Below are 23921 nucleotides of genomic sequence, written 5' to 3' on the forward strand. Positions count from 1 at the left end.
GTTATGAAAGAGGACTTGTTGCCTATTTTGTAAATAGGATCTGAACCATTCGAGGACTTTATCGCGAATTCCTATGTTTTCGAGGTCCCTAAGCAGGTTGGCATGTATCACAGTGTCAAACGCTTTGGATAGGTCAATAAAGACTAGTATTACATAGTGGCCCTTTTGTAAATTTCCTAGTACTGTTTCAAATAGGTCAAAAATGCATGTGGAAGTGGAATGTCTTGTTCTGAACCCGCTTTGGTAAGGATATAAGATTTGATTTTCTTCGAGATAATCGTATACGTTTCTGTAAGCCAGTCTTTCACACAATAGGGATAGGGCTGGCAGGATTGAAATGGGGCGATAGTTTTTAAGATCTTTGACGTCCCCGGACTTGTAAATTGGAATGACTTTGGCCAGTTTCCATTGTGTTGGAAATTTCCCAGATGCCAAGACTAGGTTGATAATTTTCGCTACTATTTTAGCTATTATGGCAGCTAGCGCTTTAAGAAGTGCTGGGCTTAGATCATCAATCCCGCATGCCTTATTGGTGTCCATTTTTTTGAGCATGTTGAAAATTTCATTTTCAGTAACCGGTGAAAAATTCGATAGGGTTTTTACCTCAGTTTCTTCTTCAATATTTACGATTTTGTGATTTTGGGTGGTAGCATTTGGGAGGTTTTTATCTAGTAATTGTTCGGCTACGTTAATATAGTAGTCATTGAACGCGTTTACTATATCACTAGGGTCTTCTATTGTCCCGTTCCTATAGGTAACTTTAGCGATTAATTTTCGTTGTTTTTGTTTAAGAAATGGTTTTAGCGTCTTCCATAAAGCTGCCGTAGATTTGTCTTTACTAAGGTTATTTTGAAAGTAGTTTGTTCTACTTTGGTGTATTAGACGGTTTACTAAATTTCTCTGCTTTCTATAGAGTTGAAGGTAGATTTCTTTTTTGTCTGGGATTTTAGATTTAGTTTTATACATATCTCGCACGTGCATTTGATTTTTAATATAGGGGCTTAGCCATGGATTCTTGTTTATTGGGGTAAACTTTTTCTTTGTAGGGGCGTGTCTATTTAAGAAGTACATTAATGTTTTTTGAAAGTCTTCCAGACCTGCTTCGGGGTCTCTAATGTGGGGTTCTATTTCATTTAATGCTAAACTCAGTTCCTTGGTAAACAGATCCGTATCCATGGCTCTGAAACTTCTAGAGCTTTCATGGTTTTTTGGATTTTAGGGCAGGTTCTTTTCCTTATAATCCATGTTAGGTCATGGTCTGAGACACTACAAGTTTTCACTTTTACTTCTATTATGCGGTGCGGTTGGTTCGAATATATGTGGTCAATAAGGGTCTTTGTTTCGAGAGTGGTCCTGGTAGGGTCAGTAATCACTTGTTTAAAATCTTTTAGGGCATGTACTAGAGTTTTGGTTTTCGAAGAGAGCGGTTTTGAGGTTAGGTCGCAATTTGTATCGCCCATTAGAATCAGCTCCGAGTGGTTTTTCTCATTCAGGCAGGTGATCCGTGAAAGTAGATCGGCAGTAGTGTCTTCCATGTTAGCCGTAGGAGGTATGTACATTATTGCGATGAAGATTTTACCAGAGTTCCTATAGGTTAGCTCAGCCCATATAGATTCTAGTGCCGAGCAATCTGGGCTGTTTTCCGATTGGAACTGGACATGGTTTAGGGGAAGCTGTGACTTGAAATAGATACCGACTCCGCCACCGTTTTTGCCAACACGGTCCTGTCTCCAAAGAGTATATCCGGGTATGTAGCATATGACATCTGGCATGAGGTCGTTTAGCCAAGTCTCTGTTAGGCCCAAAATATCAATGTTATTTTCCGTTAGAATATACTCGATTTCATGAATTTTATATTTAAGGCTTCTGATATTTAGATGGGCTATCTTTAGGCCCCGGGGATTTTTGGCTATTTGTGTGTTACATTTTGAGTTAGATTTGTCTAATACTGTTCTAGTGCTGCTGATTAGGCCATCTTTTGGTCAAACCTCAGATATGTCCGTAATTTCTGGATCGTAAGGATCAGTTGTTAGGTTCTCGGTTGCCCATGCTCTTTTAATGCGTAACGGGTGCGGCCAGTTTTGGGGATCTCTGATTATTTGATCATGTTTTGCACTACATTCAATATTGAAGCCCGTTGTCCAGAATTCACCGTTTTTATTGGTGGTTACCTTTGCGTTGTTTATATTTAGTTCTTCAAGGTGCAGAATAATGTCTTCTATATTTATTTCTGGGCCACAGTTCGATAATAGATAACTAGTCTTAGGTGCGTTAGACAATGTCAGTAGGAGTTTGTCTTCATTTGTGCCCCAAAGTTTGGGAGAGTCCGTGAAGTTCTCGTCTCTTGTGAGACGTCGGCAGGAAACTCCTACTGGCCAAATTTCCGCGTTTAATACTTTGCGTGGATCGCTGCTGGATCTGATTATAAAGTTTTTTGCAGGGTTTTCTGATTGTTTAGACTTGTAGGTCTGTCTGATACCGATGACAGAGATACCGTGGTCTTGTAAATGTTTGTGGATAAGCGCCTCGTTTGCCTTACTGGAACAATTTCCCAGAAAGTAGTCCTTCATTTGGGTCGTTACTTTAATTTTACAGTTGTTTGCCCTGTCTGTTGGCATGTTGCCGATGTGAGAGATTAAGGGTTTTGATACACTGGGGTGTTTCATAGGTGGAACTCTGTTATGCGATTTAACCTGTGCCTTGGACCTCGGTTGTTGGGCAGATTTCTCTTTGTGTTGTTGCAATGGTGGGAAAGTTCTAGAGTTATTATCCCTTGTATTCATTGTAAGAATTTCAGTATATGGTTTCTTATGAAAAGGTGCAGGTTGGTTTAGAAAGATATTAGACGGCACTACTAGTGGTACGTCTAATGATCCCGATGTTAGAACTTCAGCAGCGCGGTTAACTGGTAGTGGAGGCGCATTTATAATGCTGAGTTCCGATAAACTATCGGACGCAGGCGGTTTATTAAATGCGTACAGTTGTCTCTCTAGTACAGCGAAACTTTCTTGTAAGTTTGCTTGGTTTATTTCAACTTTCTTATCCACATCGTCAATAATCTTATGTTTCATTTGTTCTATGGTATTTACTAAGGTGTCGAAGGTAGAATTACAGGTAACTCGATGGGCCGAAAGTTGAGTTGAGACTTGGTTTATGGTTGCTAGTTGTTTAAGCTCTTGTTGTACGCGTACTTTATCCTCCTGATGAGCCTTTCGAAGGGCATGAAGTTCTTCCAAAGTATTAGAGACGGTTAATTCTACTTCCTTAATCTTTGATGCTAAGCCTTTGCATTGGCAAGGTGTATTGAATTTATTTTTACAGTCTTGACAAAGATATAATCTTTTCGCGTCAGTAGTCTTAATGTCAATACATATTATATGATAAGTCTGTGAGCAAAATTCACACATTACCGTAGAAGTTCTGTTTGATTTCTCTTCCCTTCGATCGAATTTACATCCGGACCGCAAACAAAATTTTGCAACGCTCGTACTATTCCGTCGTCCGCTTGAAGGGCTGCCTTTGTCCATAGCGCGAAGTTTTGAAAGTGTTCAGAAAAACAGTTTAGATAAATATCGGTTCATAATTTAAACCTCGTTAAAATCCGTAATAAAACAAACTTTGGATCTATTAAGATCTACCGTGGTTGAAAAATAATTAAAAGCGTGAACTGGCAACTTGGCAAGGCTTAAGGTATCAACGAGCGTAAAAACATGCGACCGTCCCCGACTAGCATCAGGCTTAAGATGGGCAGAGCACGCTTCCACTGCGCCAATCTGCTTACATGACCATTCTTTTAAAAAAATAACTGATATCAAAATAGCAAATTCTATTTTGCACTAATTTAGCAGAGCGTGGTTTCGATCCACAAACCTCTGGGTTATCGGCCCTGGGGTCCTATTCTGAGACGTTCGGTAGGACGTCTACCGAACGAAATTTGTCGTTAGCGGCCGAAAATTTCGTTAGAGGGCAAAAAAGCGATTCTGAGGCGTTCGGTAGAGATTTTGTTCGGTAGGAATCGCGTGAAATGATCGGTACGATAACGATAGGGATTTCCTTTCGTTAGGGCTTGTACCGAAGATGTTTTCTTGGAAAAGACAATTTTAAAATGGCGGATATTTTGCGACGTGAAGTTTTAAGGTTAGCAATAATTGCCTCGACGTGATTTAAGACGTCAAAGAATATTTAGAGATAGGCTTCAAGCTTTTGAACTAAATGATTATAGGTTTCGAATGTTATTTAGAATTAGGAAAGAGATAGTTTTCATATTTGTGATATTCTTGGCGAGATACTTACGGGGCAAAACGTTTTGGCCATTCCTCCAAATATTAAGGTTAAGGTAAAGATTTCTCTTATTTAGTCTAACAAATACTGTTTAACCATTTTAATGTCATTTAGATTTTAACGGCCATTAGGTTTTTCAGCAAGGCTATTGTTGATATTTTAGCCCCGGAGAGTATAAGATTTCCAGTCTCTGATGATAAAATTAAGACTAATAAAAATAGTGTATCGATTAATTCCACATTTCCTAATTTTCATTTTTGTTAACTAAATGGTTCGTATCGAAAGATTTAGCAAAATAGCTCAATTTCAAAATCTAAAAATGTTGATTGTTATTAAACGCAGCTCTTTTCTTACGTTCTCTTACGAATGCAGCCGCGGCGCTGCAGCGTAGTCTCGTAGATCACTGCGTACTGCCGCTACTGCGTAGATAAAGAGGAAACGTCGTCTACTACAAAGTTTCTTTAATATGATTGGTACTTGTGTAGGAGGAAAAAAACCTTCTATCATCCTATACCGAAAACCGCGTTGCTTCTATCACCGAAGGACGAGGTAACGAAAGCGATAAAAAATGTGTTTAGAATTGCTCCTTTTTCGGGTGGCAAAAAATATTCGTTACGGGCTTTTCGTTAGCCCGATCGTTAGGAAATTTTCGGTAGCGCTAACGAACGTCTCAGAATAGGACCCCAGCACGCTTCCACTGCGCCACTCTGCTTACATCACCAATGTATGAAAAAAGTAACTGATATCAAAATAGCAAGTTGTCTTTTGCATTACTTTAGCAGAGCGTGGTTTCGATCCACGGACCTCTGGGTTACCGGCCCAGCACGCTTCTACTGCGCCACCATGCTTACATCACCATTGTTTGAACAAACTAACTGATATCAAAATAGCAAGTTCTCTTTTGCATTAATTTAGCAGAGCGTGGTTTCGATCCACGGACCTCTGGGTTATGGGCCCAGCACGCTTCCACTGCGCCACTCTGCTTACATCACCATTGTATGAAAAAATAACTGATATCATAATAGCAAATTCTATTTTGCATTAATTTAGCAGAGCGTGGTTTCGATCCACGGACCTCTGGGTTATGGGCCCAGCACGCTTCCACTGCGCCACTCTGCTTACATCACCATTGTATGAAAAAATAACTGATATCAAAATAGCAAGTTATCTTTTGCATTAACTTAGCAGAGCGTGGTTTCGATCATTTGACCACTAGGTTATGGGCAGAGCACGCTTCCACTGCGCCAATCTGCTTACATGACCATTCTTTTAAAAAAAATAACTGATATCAAAATAGCAAATTCTATTTTGCATTAATTTAGCAGAGCGTGGTTTCGATCCACAAACCTCTGGGTTATCGGCCCAGCACGCTTCCACTGCGCCACTCTGCTTACATCACCAATGTATGAAAAAAGTAACTGATATCAAAATAGCAAGTTGTCTTTTGCATTACTTTAGCAGAGCGTGGTTTCGATCCACGGACCTCTGGGTTATCGGCCCAGCACGCTTCTACTGCGCCACCATGCTTACATCACCATTGTTTGAACAAACTAACTGATATCAAAATAGCAAGTTCTCTTTTGCATTAATTTAGCAGAGCGTGGTTTCGATCCACGGACCTCTGGGTTATGGGCCCAGCACGCTTCCACTGCGCCACTCTGCTTACATCACCATTGTATGAAAAAATAACTGATATCATAATAGCAAATTCTATTTTGCATTAATTTAGCAGAGTGTGGTTTCGATCCACGGACCTCTGGGTTATGGGCCCAGCACGCTTCCACTGCGCCACTCTGCTTACATCACCATTGTATGAAAAAATAACTGATATCATAATAGCAAATTCTATTTTGCATTACTTTCGCAGAGGGCGGTTTCGATCCACAAACCTCTGGGTTATCGGCCCAGCACGTTTCCACTGCGCCACTCTGCTTACATCACCATTGTATGACAAAATAACTGATATCATAATAGCAAATTCTATTTTGCATTAATTTAGCAGAGCGTGGTTTCGATCCACGGGCCTCTGGGTTATGGGCCCAGCACGCTTCCACTGCGCCACTCTGATTGCATCACTATTACAGGAACAAACTAACTTATATCAAAATAGCAAGTTATATTTTGCATTAACTTAGCAGAGCGTGGTTTCGATCATTTGACCACTAGGTTATGGGCAGAGCACGCTTCCACTGCGCCAATCTGCTTACATGACCATTCTTTTAAAAAAATAACTGATATCAAAATAACAAGTTGTCCTTTGCATTTATTTAGCAGAGCGTGGTTTCGATCCACGGACCTCTGGGTTTTCGGCCCAGCACGCTTCCACTGCACACCATGCTTACATCACCATTGTTTGAACAAACTAACTGATATCAAAAGAGCAAATTCTCTTTTGCATTAATTTAGCAGAGCGTGGTTTCGATCCACGGACCTCTGGGTTATCGGCCCAGCACGCTTCCACTGCGCCACTCTGCTTACATCACTATTGTATGAAAAAATAACTGATATCATAATAGCAAATTCTATTTTGCATTAATTTAGCAGAGCGTGGTTTCGATCCACGGACCTCTGGGTTATGGGCCCAGCACGCTTCCACTGCGCCACTCTGATTGCATCACTATTGCAGGAACAAACTAACTTATATCAAAATAGCAAGTTATCTTTTGCATTAACTTAGCAGAGCGTGGTTTCGATCATTTGACCACTAGGTTATGGGCAGAGCACGCTTCCACTGCGCCAATCTGCTTACATGACCATTCTTTTAAAAAAATAACTGATATCAAAATAGCAAGTTGTCCTTTGCATTTATTTAGCAGAGCGTGGTTTCGATCCACGGACCTTTGGGTTTTCGGCCCAGCACGCTTCCACTGCGCCGCCATGCTTACATCACCATTGTTTGAACAAACTAACTGATATCAAAATAGCAAGTTCTCTTTTACATTAATTTAGCAGAGCGTGGTGTCGATCCACGGACCTCTGGGTTATCGGCCCAGCACGCTTCCACTGCGACACTCTGCTTGCATCCCCATTGTAGGAACAAACTAACTTATATCAAAATTGCAAGTTCTCTTTTGCATTAATTTAGCAGAGCATGGTTTCGATCCACGGACCTCTGGGTTATGGGCCCAGCACGCTTCCACTGCGCCACTCTGCTTACATCACTATTGTATGAAAAAATAACTGATATCATAATAGCAAATTCTATTTTGCATTAATTTAGCAGAGCGTGGTTTCGATCCACGGACCTCTGGGTTATGGGCCCAGCACGCTTCCACTTCGCCACTCCGATAACATCACTATTGTATGGAAAAATAACTGATATCATAATAGCCAATTCTATTTTGCATTAATTTAGCAGAGCGTGGTTTCGATCCACGGACCTCTGGGTTATGGGCCCAGCACGCTTCCACTGCGCCACTCTGCTTACATCACCATTGTATGAAAAAATAACTGATATCATAATAGCAAATTCTATTTTGCATTAATTTCGCAGAGCGAAGTTTCGATTTACGGACCTCTGGGTTATCGGCCCAGCACGCTTCCACTGCGCCTCTCTGCTTACATCACCACTGTATGAACAAAGTAACTGATATCAAAATACCAAGTTGTCTTTTGCATTTATTTAGCAGAGCGTGGTTTCGATCCACGGACCTCTGGGTTATGGGCCCAGCACGCTTCCACTGCGCCACTCTGCTTACATCACCATTGTATGAAAAAATAACTGATATCATAATAGCAAATTCTATTTTGCATTAATTTAGCAGAGTGTGGTTTCGATCCACGGACCTCTGGGTTATGGGCCCAGCACGCTTCCACTGCGCCACTCTGCTTACATCACCATTGTATGAAAAAATAACTGATATCATAATAGCAAATTCTATTTTGCATTACTTTCGCAGAGGGCGGTTTCGATCCACAAACCTCTGGGTTATCGGCCCAGCACGTTTCCACTGCGCCACTCTGCTTACATCACCATTGTATGACAAAATAACTGATATCATAATAGCAAATTCTATTTTGCATTAATTTAGCAGAGCGTGGTTTCGATCCACGGGCCTCTGGGTTATGGGCCCAGCACGCTTCCACTGCGCCACTCTGATTGCATCACTATTACAGGAACAAACTAACTTATATCAAAATAGCAAGTTATATTTTGCATTAACTTAGCAGAGCGTGGTTTCGATCATTTGACCACTAGGTTATGGGCAGAGCACGCTTCCACTGCGCCAATCTGCTTACATGACCATTCTTTTAAAAAAATAACTGATATCAAAATAACAAGTTGTCCTTTGCATTTATTTAGCAGAGCGTGGTTTCGATCCACGGACCTCTGGGTTTTCGGCCCAGCACGCTTCCACTGCACACCATGCTTACATCACCATTGTTTGAACAAACTAACTGATATCAAAAGAGCAAATTCTCTTTTGCATTAATTTAGCAGAGCGTGGTTTCGATCCACGGACCTCTGGGTTATCGGCCCAGCACGCTTCCACTGCGCCACTCTGCTTACATCACTATTGTATGAAAAAATAACTGATATCATAATAGCAAATTCTATTTTGCATTAATTTAGCAGAGCGTGGTTTCGATCCACGGACCTCTGGGTTATGGGCCCAGCACGCTTCCACTGCGCCACTCTGATTGCATCACTATTGCAGGAACAAACTAACTTATATCAAAATAGCAAGTTATCTTTTGCATTAACTTAGCAGAGCGTGGTTTCGATCATTTGACCACTAGGTTATGGGCAGAGCACGCTTCCACTGCGCCAATCTGCTTACATGACCATTCTTTTAAAAAAATAACTGATATCAAAATAGCAAGTTGTCCTTTGCATTTATTTAGCAGAGCGTGGTTTCGATCCACGGACCTTTGGGTTTTCGGCCCAGCACGCTTCCACTGCGCCGCCATGCTTACATCACCATTGTTTGAACAAACTAACTGATATCAAAATAGCAAGTTCTCTTTTACATTAATTTAGCAGAGCGTGGTGTCGATCCACGGACCTCTGGGTTATCGGCCCAGCACGCTTCCACTGCGACACTCTGCTTGCATCCCCATTGTAGGAACAAACTAACTTATATCAAAATTGCAAGTTCTCTTTTGCATTAATTTAGCAGAGCATGGTTTCGATCCACGGACCTCTGGGTTATGGGCCCAGCACGCTTCCACTGCGCCACTCTGCTTACATCACTATTGTATGAAAAAATAACTGATATCATAATAGCAAATTCTATTTTGCATTAATTTAGCAGAGCGTGGTTTCGATCCACGGACCTCTGGGTTATGGGCCCAGCACGCTTCCACTTCGCCACTCCGATAACATCACTATTGTATGGAAAAATAACTGATATCATAATAGCCAATTCTATTTTGCATTAATTTAGCAGAGCGTGGTTTCGATCCACGGACCTCTGGGTTATGGGCCCAGCACGCTTCCACTGCGCCACTCTGCTTACATCACCATTGTATGAAAAAATAACTGATATCATAATAGCAAATTCTATTTTGCATTAATTTCGCAGAGCGAAGTTTCGATTTACGGACCTCTGGGTTATCGGCCCAGCACGCTTCCACTGCGCCTCTCTGCTTACATCACCACTGTATGAACAAAGTAACTGATATCAAAATAGCAAGTTGTCTTTTGCATTTATTTAGCAGAGCGTGGTTTCGATCCACGGACCTCTGGGTTTTCGGCCCACCACGCTTCCACTGCGCCACCATGCTTACATCACCATTGTTTGAACAAACTAACTGATATCAAAATAGCAAGTTCTCTTTTATATTAATTTAGCAGAGCGTGGTTTCGATCCACGAACCTCTGAGTTATGGGCCCAGCACGCTTGCACTGCGCCACTCTGCTTACATCACCATTGTATGAAAAAATAACTGATATCAAAATAGCAAGTTATCTTTTGCATTAACTTAGCAGAGCGTGGTTTCGATCATTTGACCACTAGGTTATGGGCAGAGCACGCTTCCACTGCGCCAATCTGCTTACATGACCATTCTTTTAAAAAAATAACTGATATCAAAATAGCAAATTCTATTTTGCACTAATTTAGCAGAGCGTGGTTTCGATCCACAAACCTCTGGGTTATCGGCCCAGCACGCTTCCACGGCGCCACTCTGCTTACATCACCAATGTATGAAAAAAGTAACTGATATCAAAATAGCAAGTTGTCTTTTGCATTACTTTAGCAGAGCGTGGTTTCGATCCACGGACCTCTGGGTTATCGGCCCAGCACGCTTCTACTGCGCCACCATGCTTACATCACCATTGTTTGAACAAACTAACTGATATCAAAAGAGCAAATTCTCTTTTGCATTAATTTAGCAGAGCGTGGTTTCGATCCACGGACCTCTGGGTTATCGGCCCAGCACGCTTCCACTGCGCCACTCTGCTTACATCACTATTGTATGAAAAAATAACTGATATCATAATAGCAAATTCTATTTTGCATTAATTTAGCAGAGCGTGGTTTCGATCCACGGACCTCTGGGTTATGGGCCCAGCACGCTTCCACTGCGCCACTCTGATTGCATCACTATTGCAGGAACAAACTAACTTATATCAAAATAGCAAGTTATCTTTTGCATTAACTTAGCAGAGCGTGGTTTCGATCATTTGACCACTAGGTTATGGGCAGAGCACGCTTCCACTGCGCCAATCTGCTTACATGACCATTCTTTTAAAAAAATAACTGATATCAAAATAGCAAGTTGTCCTTTGCATTTATTTAGCAGAGCGTGGTTTCGATCCACGGACCTTTGGGTTTTCGGCCCAGCACGCTTCCACTGCGCCACCATGCTTACATCACCATTGTTTGAACAAACTAACTGATATCAAAATAGCAAGTTCTCTTTTACATTAATTTAGCAGAGCGTGGTGTCGATCCACGGACCTCTGGGTTATCGGCCCAGCACGCTTCCACTGCGACACTCTGCTTGCATCCCCATTGTAGGAACAAACTAACTTATATCAAAATTGCAAGTTCTCTTTTGCATTAATTTAGCAGAGCGTGGTTCCGATCCACGGACCTCTGGGTTATGGGCCCAGCACGCTTCCACTGCGCCACTCTGCTTACATCACTATTGTATGAAAAAATAACTGATATCATAATAGCAAATTCTATTTTGCATTAATTTAGCAGAGCGTGGGTTCGATCCACGGACCTCTGGGTTATGGGCCCAGCACGCTTCCACTTCGCCACTCCGATAACATCACCATTGTATGAAAAAATAACTGATATCATAATAGCAAATTCTATTTTGCATTAATTTAGCAGAGCGTGGTTTCGATCCTTTGACCACTAGGTTATGGGCCCAGCACGCTTCCACTGCGCCACTCTGCTTACATCACCATTGTATGAAAAAATAACTGATATCATAATAGCAAATCCTATTATGCATTAATTTAGCAGAGCGTGGTTTCGATCCACGGACCTCTGGGTTATGGTCCCAGCACGCTTCCGCTGCGCCACTCTGTTTACATCACTATTGTATGGAAAAATAACTGATATCATAATAGCAAATTCTATTTTGCATTAATTTAGCAGAGCGTGGTTTCGATCCACGGACCTCTGGGTTATCGGCCCAGCACGCTTCCACTGCGCCTCTCTGCTTACATCACCACTGTATGAACAAAGTAACTGATATCAAAATAGCAAGTTGTCTTTTGCATTTATTTAGCAGAGCGTGGTTTCGATCCACGGACCTCTGGGTTTTCGGCCCACCACGCTTCCACTGCGCCACCATGCTTACATCACCATTGTTTGAACAAACTAACTGATATCAAAATAGCAAGTTCTCTTTTATATTAATTTAGCAGAGCGTGGTTTCGATCCACGGACCTCTGAGTTATGGGCCCAGCACGCTTGCACTGCGCCACTCTGCTTACATCACCATTGTATGAAAAAATAACTGATATCAAAATAGCAAGTTATCTTTTGCATTAACTTAGCAGAGCGTGGTTTCGATCATTTGACCACTAGGTTATGGGCAGAGCACGCTTCCACTGCGCCAATCTGCTTACATGACCATTCTTTTAAAAAAATAACTGATATCAAAATAGCAAATTCTATTTTGCACTAATTTAGCAGAGCGTGGTTTCGATCCACAAACCTCTGGGTTATCGGCCCAGCACGCTTCCACGGCGCCACTCTGCTTACATCACCAATGTATGAAAAAAGTAACTGATATCAAAATAGCAAGTTGTCTTTTGCATTACTTTAGCAGAGCGTGGTTTCGATCCACGGACCTCTGGGTTATCGGCCCAGCACGCTTCTACTGCGCCACCATGCTTACATCACCATTGTTTGAACAAACTAACTGATATCAAAATAGCAAGTTCTCTTTTGCATTAATTTAGCAGAGCGTGGTTTCGATCCACGGACCTCTGGGTTATGGGCCCAGCACGCTTCCACTGCGCCACTCTGCTTACATCACCATTGTATGAAAAAATAACTGATATCATAATAGCAAATTCTATTTTGCATTAATTTAGCAGAGCGTGGTTTCGATCCACGGACCTCTGGGTTATGGGCCCAGCACGCTTCCACTGCGCCACTCTGCTTACATCACCATTGTATGAAAAAATAACTGATATCATAATAGCCAATTCTATTTTGCATTACTTTGGCAGAGGGCGGTTTCGATCCAAAAACCTCTGGGTTATCGGCCCAGCACGTTTCCACTGCGCCACTCTGCTTACATCACCATTGTATGAAAAAATAACTGATATCATAATAACAAATTCTATTTTGCATTAATTTAGCAGAGCGTGGTTTCGATCCACGGACCTCTGGGTTATGGGCCCAGCACGCTTCCACTGCGCCACTCTGCTTACATCACCATTGTATGAAAAAATAACTGATATCATAATAACAAATTCTATTTTGCATTAATTTAGCAGAGCGTGGTTTCGATCCACGGACCTCTGGGTTATCGGCCCAGCACGCTTCCACTGCGACACTCTGCTTGCATCCCCATTGTAGGAACAAACTAACTTATATCAAAATTGCAAGTTCTCTTTTGCATTAATTTAGCAGAGCGTGGTTTCGATCCACGGACCTCTGGGTTATGGGACCAGCACGCTTCCACTGCGCCACTCTGCTTACATCACTATTGTATGAAAAAATAACTGATATCATAATAGCAAATTCTATTTTGCATTAATTTAGCAGAGCGTGGTTTCGATCCACGGACCTCTGGGTTATGGGCCCAGCACGCTTCCACTGCGCCACTCCGATAACATCACCATTGTATGAAAAAATAACTGATATCATAATAGCAAATTCTATTTTGCATTAATTTCGCAGAGCGAAGTTTCGATTTACGGACCTCTGGGTTATGGGTCCGGCACGCTTCCACTGCGCCTCTCTGCTTACATCACCACTGTATGAACAAAGTAACTGATATCAAAATAGCAAGTTGTCTTTTGCATTTATTTAGCAGAGCGTGGTTTCGATCCACGGACCTCTGGGTTTTCGGCCCAGCACGCTTCCACTGCGCCACCATGCTTACATCACCATTGTTTGAACAAACTAACTGATATCAAAATAGCAAGTTCTCTTTTATATTAATTTAGCAGAGCGTGGTTTCGATCCCCGGACCTCTGAGTTATGGGCCCAGCACGCTTGCACTGCGCCACTCTGCTTACATCACCATTGTATGAAAAAATAACTGATATCAAAATAGCAAGTTATCTTTTGCATTAACTTAGCAGAGCGTGGTTTCGATCATTTGACCACTAGGTTATGGGCAGAGCACGCTTCCACTGCGCCAATCTGCTTACATGACCATTCTTTTAAAAAAATAACTGATATCAAAATAGCAAATCCTATTTTGCATTAATTTAGCAGAGCGTGGTTTCGATCCTTTGACCACTAGGTTATGGGCAGAGCACGCTTCCACTGCGCCAATCTGCTTACATGACCATTCTTTTAAAAAAATAACTGATATCAAAATAGCAAATTCTATTTTGCATTAATTTAGCAGAGCGTTGTTTCGATCCACGGACCTCTGGGTTATGGGCCCAGCACGCTTCCACTGCGCCACTCTGCTTACATCACCATTGTATGAAAAAATAACTGATATCATAATAGCAAATCCTATTATGCATTAATTTAGCAGAGCGTGGTTTCGATCCACGGACCTCTGGGTTATCGGCCCAGCACGCTTCTACTGCGCCACCATGCTTACATCACCATTGTTTGAACAAACTAACTGATATCAAAATAGCAAGTTCTCTTTTGCATTAATTTAGCAGAGCGTGGTTTCGATCCACGGACCTCTGGGTTATGGGCCCAGCACGCTTCCACTGCACCACTCTGCTTACATCACCATTGTATGAAAAAATAACTGATATCATAATAGCAAATTCTATTTTGCATTAATTTAGCAGAGCGTGGTTTCGATCCACGGACCTCTGGGTTATGGGCCCAGCACGCTTCCACTGCGCCACTCTGCTTACATCACCATTGTATGAAAAAATAACTGAAGTAGGTAAAAAGTGGGGCATCCAGCTCACCCGGGAGTCGGGAGTCCAGGTTATTTCTATGGGGAGTCGGGAGTTAATGTTATTTCTATGGGGAGTCACGACTCCCAGGTGAGCTGGATGCCCCACTTTGGTATACTATCTCCAAGGAGTTAACGTTATTTCTATGGGGAGTCTTCTCCTATGGGGAGTCAAGAGTTATAATGTTATTTCTATGGGGAGTCACGACTCCTACGAGTTGGATGCCCCACTTAGGTATACTATCCCTAAGGATAGGGAGGGGGTCAGACAGGGGGACAGACAGGTGGTAATATACTTCCGCGTTCTACTAGAGAATGAGTGTCCATAGGTGTATACTTTGCGTACGATCGAACAACATCTGTTTTAATAGGGGGGGGGATGATCCCAAATCATTGAGGAGGAATGTCGTTTGTTTCACCTAATAATAAGGGGGGAGGGTGTATGAAATGTTTTCATTTAATTCGAGGTAAATAATCCCATCACCGTTAGTATATAAAAGAGTGAAAACGTGACTAGTTTTGCATTTAACAGTCGGATAAGTTGTTGAAAAGATGTCTGAATCCGGGGAAAACACTTCTGAAATGGAGAGGTAAGTTTGTTAGCCTGCTGAAATTATTCGCGATTTTTTAAGTTATTATTACATTGAAAGAAACACCTTTTTAGTAATGACGTATCAGCTAACACATCTCCAATGGCAAACGGGTTTGATTTAATATATAAGGAACCTCTTGTTGACCCCTACAAAAAGGTGGATGGTACTACGACGAAATTTATAACTATCAACCGTCGACGTTGCACGAATGAATTATTTCTGAACATAAGAGTTTTTAGATATTCACTCCCCTTAAAAAAATATTTACCAACTATGGAGGGGGTTGTGTTAACTAAATTTCATGTCAATGGTCTAGTTAAATTGACGAGTAGTTTGTCCATTGAAACTTTCGGGTTTCGTCAAAGTATAACCCCAAAGGAGAGAATGTTTTCTTTGTCGGAAAATTTTCTATCAAACGATGCGTGGGCGACTGTACTCGATGAATTGGAGGAAGATCAGGTGCTATTACTACGTCGTAAGAAGGACTCATCAAGTGTTTCCGGGATAACTTTAACTCTGAAAGAGTGGGAAGCCCTTTCTCAGTCCATCGACACCATAGAATTTCTCTACAACCATGGCAGTCTCATGAAGAATTTTGAGATTAAGGAAACTCTAACATATTATTTAAAGGCCGCTATCAATAAAATCGCGTCGAACGAGTGTAATGGTTGTCAACTGCAGATGGGGAATCAACTTGGACACCCCTGTATCACCAATGATTGGGCTACTAAGGTCCGACTTTACTTCGAACCAGCCAAAGAGTCCTTAGAGTTAGAGGGAATATACGGCGTTATATATTTTTATCAGCATGCCCTGAATAGAACAGCCGAAGCTGCACGTTCATTCGTAGATGTTTCGACTATTGTAAAAACTTTTCTTTCATCTGGTAAACTTAAAGCTGATATCCTAAATCAGGAATCAACTGAGTGGGGTATTTCCCCTAGAATTATCGACTCCTATGTAAATCATATAAAGTCCTGATTGTAAATTTGTAAACCTTAATGCGAGTGAAAGTAAATAAAATGATTTAAATATCTTTATTTGTCTGATTTAGTTCATATATCAGTTAGCGGTTGGTTAAATAAGACGTTAACAATATGAGGGATTCGTTTTATTTGTTCGCTATATCTACAGCGAGTCTAGATGTATTTAAAGATAATACCCAGAGTCGTTTCAAAATGTTACTCCCGAAGGAAATAATTCTAAATGGGGAATATGAGGTGGGGTTAAAAGAGCTTATCTTACCCACTGAATATGATAATATACCAATCACGGCAACGTCGTTCAATCTTTATAAACACCCTGTTAATCGTAGGAAAATAAGGACTTTCGAGTTACCTTATTCCGAGTGGGGTGATAGCGTACTTGATGGTTTAGATATTTATTATTTAATCGCAAATAGTTTGGTTTTCCATTTGGGGGATGACGGAACCGTTAACATAATTGACCATGGTGATGAAAAAAAGAGGAAACTGGAGATTGAGTTAAAGCCGAATATAGAACTTCAATTAGACAAACAACTAGCCGACTTCATAGGTTTCAGAGAGGAGTTGCTAACGGGAAATTCCAAATCAAAGCACTTACAGTTCATGTTTTTAAAACCATCCGGTGAGAAATATGACTTTATGAAAGCGTCAAACGTTATTCACGTTAATAGTATAAAGAAAGAGGAGGCAACAGTAATCAACCTTAATATTGATAAGGGATACTATAGAACTATTGAAGATCTGTTCAATAATATTAAGAGTAAATTACCGGACAATATCAAAAATCAGATACACTTCGAGAAAAAATTGGACGGACGAACACTGATGAGAGTTAATTCAAATTATTCTATTGAATTTCCCGCGGATTCTCCCGAACTAGGAAATATTTTAGGATTTACAGGGAACCAAATCGGTATAAGATTAACCGGCTCTGTTAAATCTAGAGGTATCCCCGACATCGCGAAAGGTGTTCAAAATTTATTCGTCTATTCATCATTAGTTGAGGAAACACCTGTCGGCGATACATATGCCCCAATATTAAAAATCATCCCATTTAATAATGTGGGGAAACATCGTGAAATCATGTCTTTGGAATATAATGAACCTGATTATTTTAAACTCAAGTCGAATATAATTGAAACGGTTGAAGTCAATATAAGAACTAGCGATGGGAGTTTCCTGGCATTTCACCGCGGACAGACCATAGCAAAAGTGCACATACGGAGACGGAACAAGGATGGAAAATAACCCATATGTTATATATTTCTCCCAAGTCGGGGGTGATCTACCTTATTTCTCCTCCCCACCTACACATTCCGGTGCCGGGTTTGGTTCCATTTTCAAAAATATATTTTCTTATCTGAAACCAATATTTGCACCCGCCGGACGTTTACTTAAAAACGAGGCTCTGAAAGCTTCAGCAAACGTATTATCAGATTTGGCTGAAGGTGCTAATTTTAAGGAGAGCGCTAAAACTCGACTCAAGAATGCAGGAACCAATATAATCAGTGGACTCCAATCAGGGAAAGGAAGACATTTAAAGAGACGACGAAAGACTAAGGAGTCCATTTCTAACGTGAAACACAAGCGGGTCAGACGGAAAAAAGATTACTTAGATTAAGCAATGGCACTTTTGATGTCTAATTTAGATTTTTTCAACGAACCGATTACCAATCACTGCATTGAACAATCGGAGACTGTTTTATTCAAACCGTTAGGTAATTTATCGACAACAGGTGCACCCATCGAGTATTTAGTTCATGGCACCCCGGATTATTATTTAGCTTTAGCTCAATCTTTAATAGAAATTGTTGTTAAAGTTACCGAGGAAAATGGTGATAATTTGCCAGCTGGGGAACAAGTAGCCCCCGTAAATAATTTCATAAACGCGATTTTATCACAATTAGACGTTTATTTGAATGACACCTGTATATCTAACGGTCTCCCAACATACGCTTACAAAAGCGCGGTAAGCGATCTTCTTAATTTCGGTAGTGAAGCGAAGAAAACATACCTCGCTACACGTTTACTAACTGAAGGAAATGATGGTATTAACGTCAATACGGCATTTTCAAAACCGGAAAGCGGACTCAAAAAACGTCAGGAAGAGATAGCAGAATCAAAATCCGTACAATTAATTTCCAATATTCATCATGAAATCTTTAACTCTGATAAATTTCTATTGAACGGGGTATCATTGAGATTGAAATTCAGTAGAAGTAATCCCGCATTCGCACTCTTAACTCCAACTAATAATACAAAGAGTTATAAAATAAATATCATAGACAGCACACTGTATATCAGAAGGGTTAAAATTAATCCGGATATAGTACTCGGCCACTTAATGGCCTTAGAGAAAACAACAGCTAAATACCTGTTGAATCGAATAGAATGTAAACTGTTTACAATCCCCACCGGTTCCATGGAGACCCTACGTGACAATTTATATATGGGGAAACTCCCCCAAAGACTGACCATAGGAATTGTGCGCTCATCAGCTTTCAATGGTCACTACCATCAAAACCCTCTCGCATTTGAACATTTAGGTTTAAATTACTTAGAGGTGACTATCGGTAATCAGAGATTCCCTAACGAGGGTTTCAGACCATCATTCGCGCAAAATATGTGTAAGAGGGAGTACTTGAGCTTGACTGAGGGATTGAATAATTATAAGAAGGACAGTGGCAATAATATAACATTCGATGACTATATAAACGGGAACACCCTTTACGTTATCGACTTAACTCCAGATCAATTATCGGGCGAAAGTCATAGAGAACCAGTTCGAACTGGGAATTTACGTTTGCATATGAAATTTAACTCTCCAGTAGCTCATAACCTATCCGTCATTTTCTTCGCTGAATTTGAATCACTCCTACAAATATCTCGGGATCGTGGTGTTATTTACGAACAGGGATGAATTCAAATGAAATAAGAAACATTTTAAAATGTACTGTCGGTAAACGCGCGATCGGTGTTTTTCCCTCTAATCATATACCCAAGTGTAACCTTAAAGAATACGGGTTGTGTCTTAACAACGAGGATTGCGCGAAACCCGGAAGTCACTGGTTAGGACTATACGTAAAAAATGGGAAAACAACTTTCTTCGACAGTTTCGGATTATCACCTGAAGTGTATGAACTAAGCTTTATAAGAAAACTAACCAAACATTTCGAATACCAGAAATATCACCTGCAAAATGTATCTACTAAAGTCTGCGGTTTACACGTAATATATTTCCTGTTACTAATGTCTAAAGGGTGGTCTTTAAAAAAAAATATTAATACCTATTGTAATAATACTATGTTAAATGATATTATGATAACTTTGCATATTTACCGGGAATTAAATAGGAAAAGAAAATGTATGCTTCGCCTCTAGTAAATAAATATTCTTAAACAAATGCTGATTTTTTATCCCATCGGGAAAATATTTATTTTCTTAATTTGTTTTTATTTTTTATTTTATTTAATTTTTCTTTAAAAAAAACTTGAAATACCGTCACCGTCCACCAATCCATCCTCTAGAGACGGTCTAGAGTCCTCCGTTGGTTGTTGGAATCTTGGCCTTTTTTGAGCCCTAGACCGTCTTAGGGGTGGCGGCTGAGTTGGTGGTGGTGGTGCCATTGGTGGTACGGTGACTGCGAATTCCTGAGGTTGGGGAGGTGCAACCGGAAATACGGACAGGGATGATGTGGCTACATCCATCGATCCTCCGAAAAGGTTTAGGAACATCTCCCCGCGCGCTCGGTTCTCAGTGGAGATTCTCGGGTCCATTAACTGCACCTAACACACGCACACACACACACACACACACACACATATTTATTAAATTTTCATTCTCTTTATTTATAAATAAAAGTTTCTTATATTACTCACCTCCATCACCCCGCCGCAATTGCAGAATTTTTCCCTCAGTTTTCTTACATTCGGGAAGTATGGGAGATGCACCTCCACAACACCCCTTTCCTCCATGCATACCATTTCATTGAAAAACATGTTGTGCATGACTTGTATGGTGTTAACCATTTCCTGGTAGGTGAAATTTAACTCGGGACGCTTAGCCCCGAACCACGAGTAGATTAAAATGGCTTTAGTCTCCGTACTAGTCATTTTGCGCTTATGATTTTATTACCCAAAGTTCCGTATTTATATACAAAATATCCACGGCTTGTATAATATGATATATTATTTATCCCCACATGTGTTTCACGAACATTGAGGCTCTAAGTAACTATTAAGGATTGGATTAAATAAAAATTATACTAAGGATGTTATGTTTTGATGGGTGTATTCGAAGTTCCCGAACTTTCGATGTCTTTATTGTATTATTTATGTCATATTTATATCAAAATTAACAGGTGCTAATTGAAAGAATGAACGTTGAATTTCTGTTTTGTTCTTTTTCTTAATTCCCATCTTCTATAGTAACACGTTATCACCAGCTATAGGATGGAACCAAACATGTTTTGCTAGTAAACCCCCCCCCCCTTGAATTGTATTTCACTGCTTCATTTAATTCTGTTCCCTCTACAGTAACCTAATATAATTTGCCAGGTGCTATATGAAAGAATCAAATATGTTTCCGCGTCTAAACATCAATCCTCCAAATTTTGTCGCGTTGTTTCCCTTAACATAGTTATATGAAGTAAACAAATATGTTTTGCGTGTAAACATGGCCCCCTTCAAATCCCGTTTTACTTAATTTTCATCTTGTATAGTATCCTAATTCTTCTATACTCACACAACCTAATTTTGTCAGGTGTTACACGAACGAGCCATTTTTGTGAATCTGTTTTATTATTATTATTATTTTTTTTCCCGATCGTTTATTTTCAGGGTAATAATTACGTTAGACGTTTAATGAAAGGGGGGAGTTTGGGTGCATACGGGGTGGAGATATAATCCAATACTTTGTCTATTGCACATGTGAATCAAGTATTTTGATGTAGTTGACGTTGATTGATTAATCAGTTTTTCCTATATAATCGAATTCAGCTCCCCTTAATTATTTATATCCTGCAAACCATCCGGGAATCCCACAGCATCCAACCTAAGGTATGTCTCACATTTTTATTAGTCCCTCTGTTTCCACAATCTCCCTAACCGGGAAAATAGAAATGAACCACGTGATATTATAATGGATGGATATAGGTAAGCCTGTATTCAAAACACTGGAGGAAAAAAATGGAGAAATTCGCCTGCACCATTTGCGGGAAACCTTTCACCAAAAACTGTAACCGTCTACGGCATGAGCGAGAAACTCATCAAAAGACGTCTTTAGTTTGCCAAATTTGCGGGGAAACTTTTAAACGGCACTATCTTTTTACAAGGCACATGAAAAAACACCCCGAAGTCTCAAATTTATCTACCCCTGCAACACCCTCGGTACCATTTACATCGAGAACTTCACAGTCGGTAACAGCGGATGCACCTGTAACAGAAACGTCTTCCCACCCCTCTTCCCCTATTCCTAGTACCTCCCAACAAAACTCGAATACACAGCTGAACACCGACCCTCGAATAGAAACAATGAACGTTTTAGGGGGTGCTGCTTTCTTGGCGCGTTTTGACGGTAATGACGCGCTCGACTTTACATCTCTGATAAACGAGTACAGAGGGGAAATAATTAACTATCTTAAAAAACATTTAAAGGAGAAGAAGGGAATTAAGTGGTATTTAGTTGCTAAAGTCAAATTTTATAGACAATTAGCGAACTCGACTGATGAAGTAGAGTGTGAACCATATTTCCGCAGTTTAACCCAAACTACTATGATGATGGATGCAATCCACGGTCAATTAACGAGATGTATAGTAAAAATTTTAAACTCAATGGAAGCGTTTGAAAATCAGGGGTCAGGGTGGAAAATCAAAAACTTAATTTATATCCAATTGAACATTTGTTCGTATAAACCTCTTATAGGTGGAACGTACATTAAATTACCAAAAAAACTTTCTGCTAAAAAGTGTTTAATAAACATTCAAAACAAAGACGATAAGTGCTTTCTTTGGAGTATCTTAGCTAAACTCCATCCCGTGTGAACGTTAGTCATTCCTCTTGAAGTCGTGGAAAGGTTAGAAGCAGCTAGAAAAACTAGAAAACGTAGAGGGGTGAAGGGTATTTCTTTGGATTCCTATAAGTCCTTATTAAGAACATTAAGTTCAAAAACACCTCGTATTTTACATAAAACTAGAAGAAATCATAAATGAATAATTTTTCTGAACTCGAGAAACTCTACCATGATATAGCAAACGCCGGAAGCTACGCCGGTGTAAACCAACTATATAGATCCGCTAAGGATAATGGGATAAAAGTAACTCTAAAAAACGTGAAGGATTATTTGAAGCACAATGATGTGTATACCCTTCATAAACCAGTTGTTCACAAATTTAAGCGAAATCGTACTTTAGTGTTTGGAATAGATGAAATTTGGCAATTAGACTTAATGGATCTAAGAAACCTATCACGCGAAAACAGGGGTAACAATTACATCTTAGTATGTGTTGACACTTTCAGTAAATACGCATTTTTAAAGGCGTTGAAAAATAAGAAAGGCGTGACGCTTGTTAAGGCATTTAAGTGCATACTTTCCAATTCTAACAATAGAGTCCCACGTCTCATTCACGTAGACAGGGGGAGTGAATTCTACAACCAAACTTTTAAGAAATTCATCCATTCTCGAAAAATGAAATTGTACTCTACAAGTACAGATACAAAGGCATCAATTTGTGAGAGATTAATAAGAACGTTAAAGGCACGTATGTATAGATATTTTACGAAATCGGGTTCTAGGAAATACATTCATATCTTAGATAAACTTACTTCCGCCTATAATAACTCGCATCACAGAGCAATTAAGATGAAGCCAATAATGGTATCCTCTAAAAATTCGAAGGAGGTATGGTTAAACTTGTACGGCAATCATGACTTTTCCCCACCCACCGATTATCAGTTTGATGTTGGTGACATTGTACGGATTAGCAAGACTAGAGGGGTGTTTGATAAGCGCTATCTACCATTTTGGTCAGAAGAACTTTTTAGAATAATTGAACGTATCCCTAGGACCCCGCCTGTATACCGGTTAAAAGATTTAAACGAGGATAAAATTGAGGGAATTTTTTATGAAAATGAAATTCAGAAAGTTGGGAAAGATCTTAAGAACTGCACGTTTAAAATCGAGAAGGTTTTAAGGAAAAGAAAAACAAAGAATGGTGTTCAATTATACGTTAAATGGTTGGGTTACCCCGAATCTTTCAATTCTTGGATTTTTAGTAACGAGGTTACAAAAGTATAGGTACCTCTCAAATCCATGTCATTCGTCTATGGGTCATGAAATGGATACGTGGTATTTGAAATTTATCCACCCCTCAGCTTGGTTAGTTACAGGGAGTTCGCAAAGTGGGAAGTCGGAATTCGTTTTCAAAATCTTAAGAAACCTTGAGAACAGCATCACGCCTAAAATACAACGAGTTTGCTATTGTTACGGGGCCTATCAGAGTAAATTCGAGGAATTGAGGAAAGTGGAACCCCTTGTAGAATTTCA

At 40.2% G+C, this 23921-nt stretch overlaps 3 protein-coding genes and 3 non-coding genes across 6 annotated transcripts; 2 read left to right on the forward strand and 4 right to left on the reverse strand.

The window, feature by feature from the left end:
• Positions 1-1967: 1967 nt before the first annotated feature.
• On the reverse strand, positions 1968-3556 carry LOC149673238 (uncharacterized). The gene is made up of 2 exons (XM_089840288.1): positions 3411-3556; positions 1968-3339 (listed from the first exon to the last, which is right to left on the reverse strand). The coding sequence occupies exon 2, from the start codon at positions 3069-3071 to the stop codon at positions 1983-1985; it is 1089 nt and encodes a 362-aa protein (XP_089696414.1). The 5' UTR covers positions 3072-3339; positions 3411-3556; the 3' UTR covers positions 1968-1982.
• A 3128-nt stretch (positions 3557-6684) lies between these two features.
• On the reverse strand, positions 6685-6756 carry TRNAI-GAU (transfer RNA isoleucine (anticodon GAU)). Its single transcript has one exon. It is a non-coding gene; the product is annotated as a tRNA-Ile (tRNA).
• Positions 6757-8716: 1960 nt separating this feature from the next.
• TRNAI-GAU (transfer RNA isoleucine (anticodon GAU)) lies at positions 8717-8788 on the reverse strand. The gene has a single exon. It is a non-coding gene; the product is annotated as a tRNA-Ile (tRNA).
• Positions 8789-10615: 1827 nt separating this feature from the next.
• On the reverse strand, positions 10616-10687 carry TRNAI-GAU (transfer RNA isoleucine (anticodon GAU)). The gene has a single exon. It is a non-coding gene; the product is annotated as a tRNA-Ile (tRNA).
• A 7315-nt stretch (positions 10688-18002) lies between these two features.
• On the forward strand, positions 18003-19298 carry LOC149673242 (uncharacterized protein F54H12.2-like). Its single transcript, XM_089840239.1, has one exon. The coding sequence runs from the start codon at positions 18003-18005 to the stop codon at positions 19296-19298; it is 1296 nt and encodes a 431-aa protein (XP_089696365.1).
• Positions 19299-22583: 3285 nt separating this feature from the next.
• Positions 22584-23672, forward strand: LOC149673243 (uncharacterized). The gene has a single exon (XM_089840240.1). The coding sequence runs from the start codon at positions 22584-22586 to the stop codon at positions 23670-23672; it is 1089 nt and encodes a 362-aa protein (XP_089696366.1).
• The last annotated feature ends 249 nt before the right edge of the window (positions 23673-23921 follow it).

The sequence above is a fragment of the Phalangium opilio genome, unplaced genomic scaffold (genome assembly GCF_054372755.1).
Source record: "Phalangium opilio isolate 3A_F unplaced genomic scaffold, DU_Popi_V2 ptg000053l_1, whole genome shotgun sequence".
In the NCBI taxonomy this organism is placed as follows: domain Eukaryota; kingdom Metazoa; phylum Arthropoda; class Arachnida; order Opiliones; family Phalangiidae; genus Phalangium; species Phalangium opilio.

Excerpts from the sequence above, each read along its gene's own strand:
- LOC149673242 (XM_089840239.1), top strand. The coding sequence starts at position 18,003 with ATGGCACTTTTGATGTCTAATTTAGATTTTTTCAACGAACCGATTACC.
- LOC149673243 (XM_089840240.1), top strand. The coding sequence starts at position 22,584 with ATGAATAATTTTTCTGAACTCGAGAAACTCTACCATGATATAGCAAAC.
- LOC149673238 (XM_089840288.1), bottom strand. The coding sequence starts at position 3,071 with ATGAAACATAAGATTATTGACGATGTGGATAAGAAAGTTGAAATAAAC.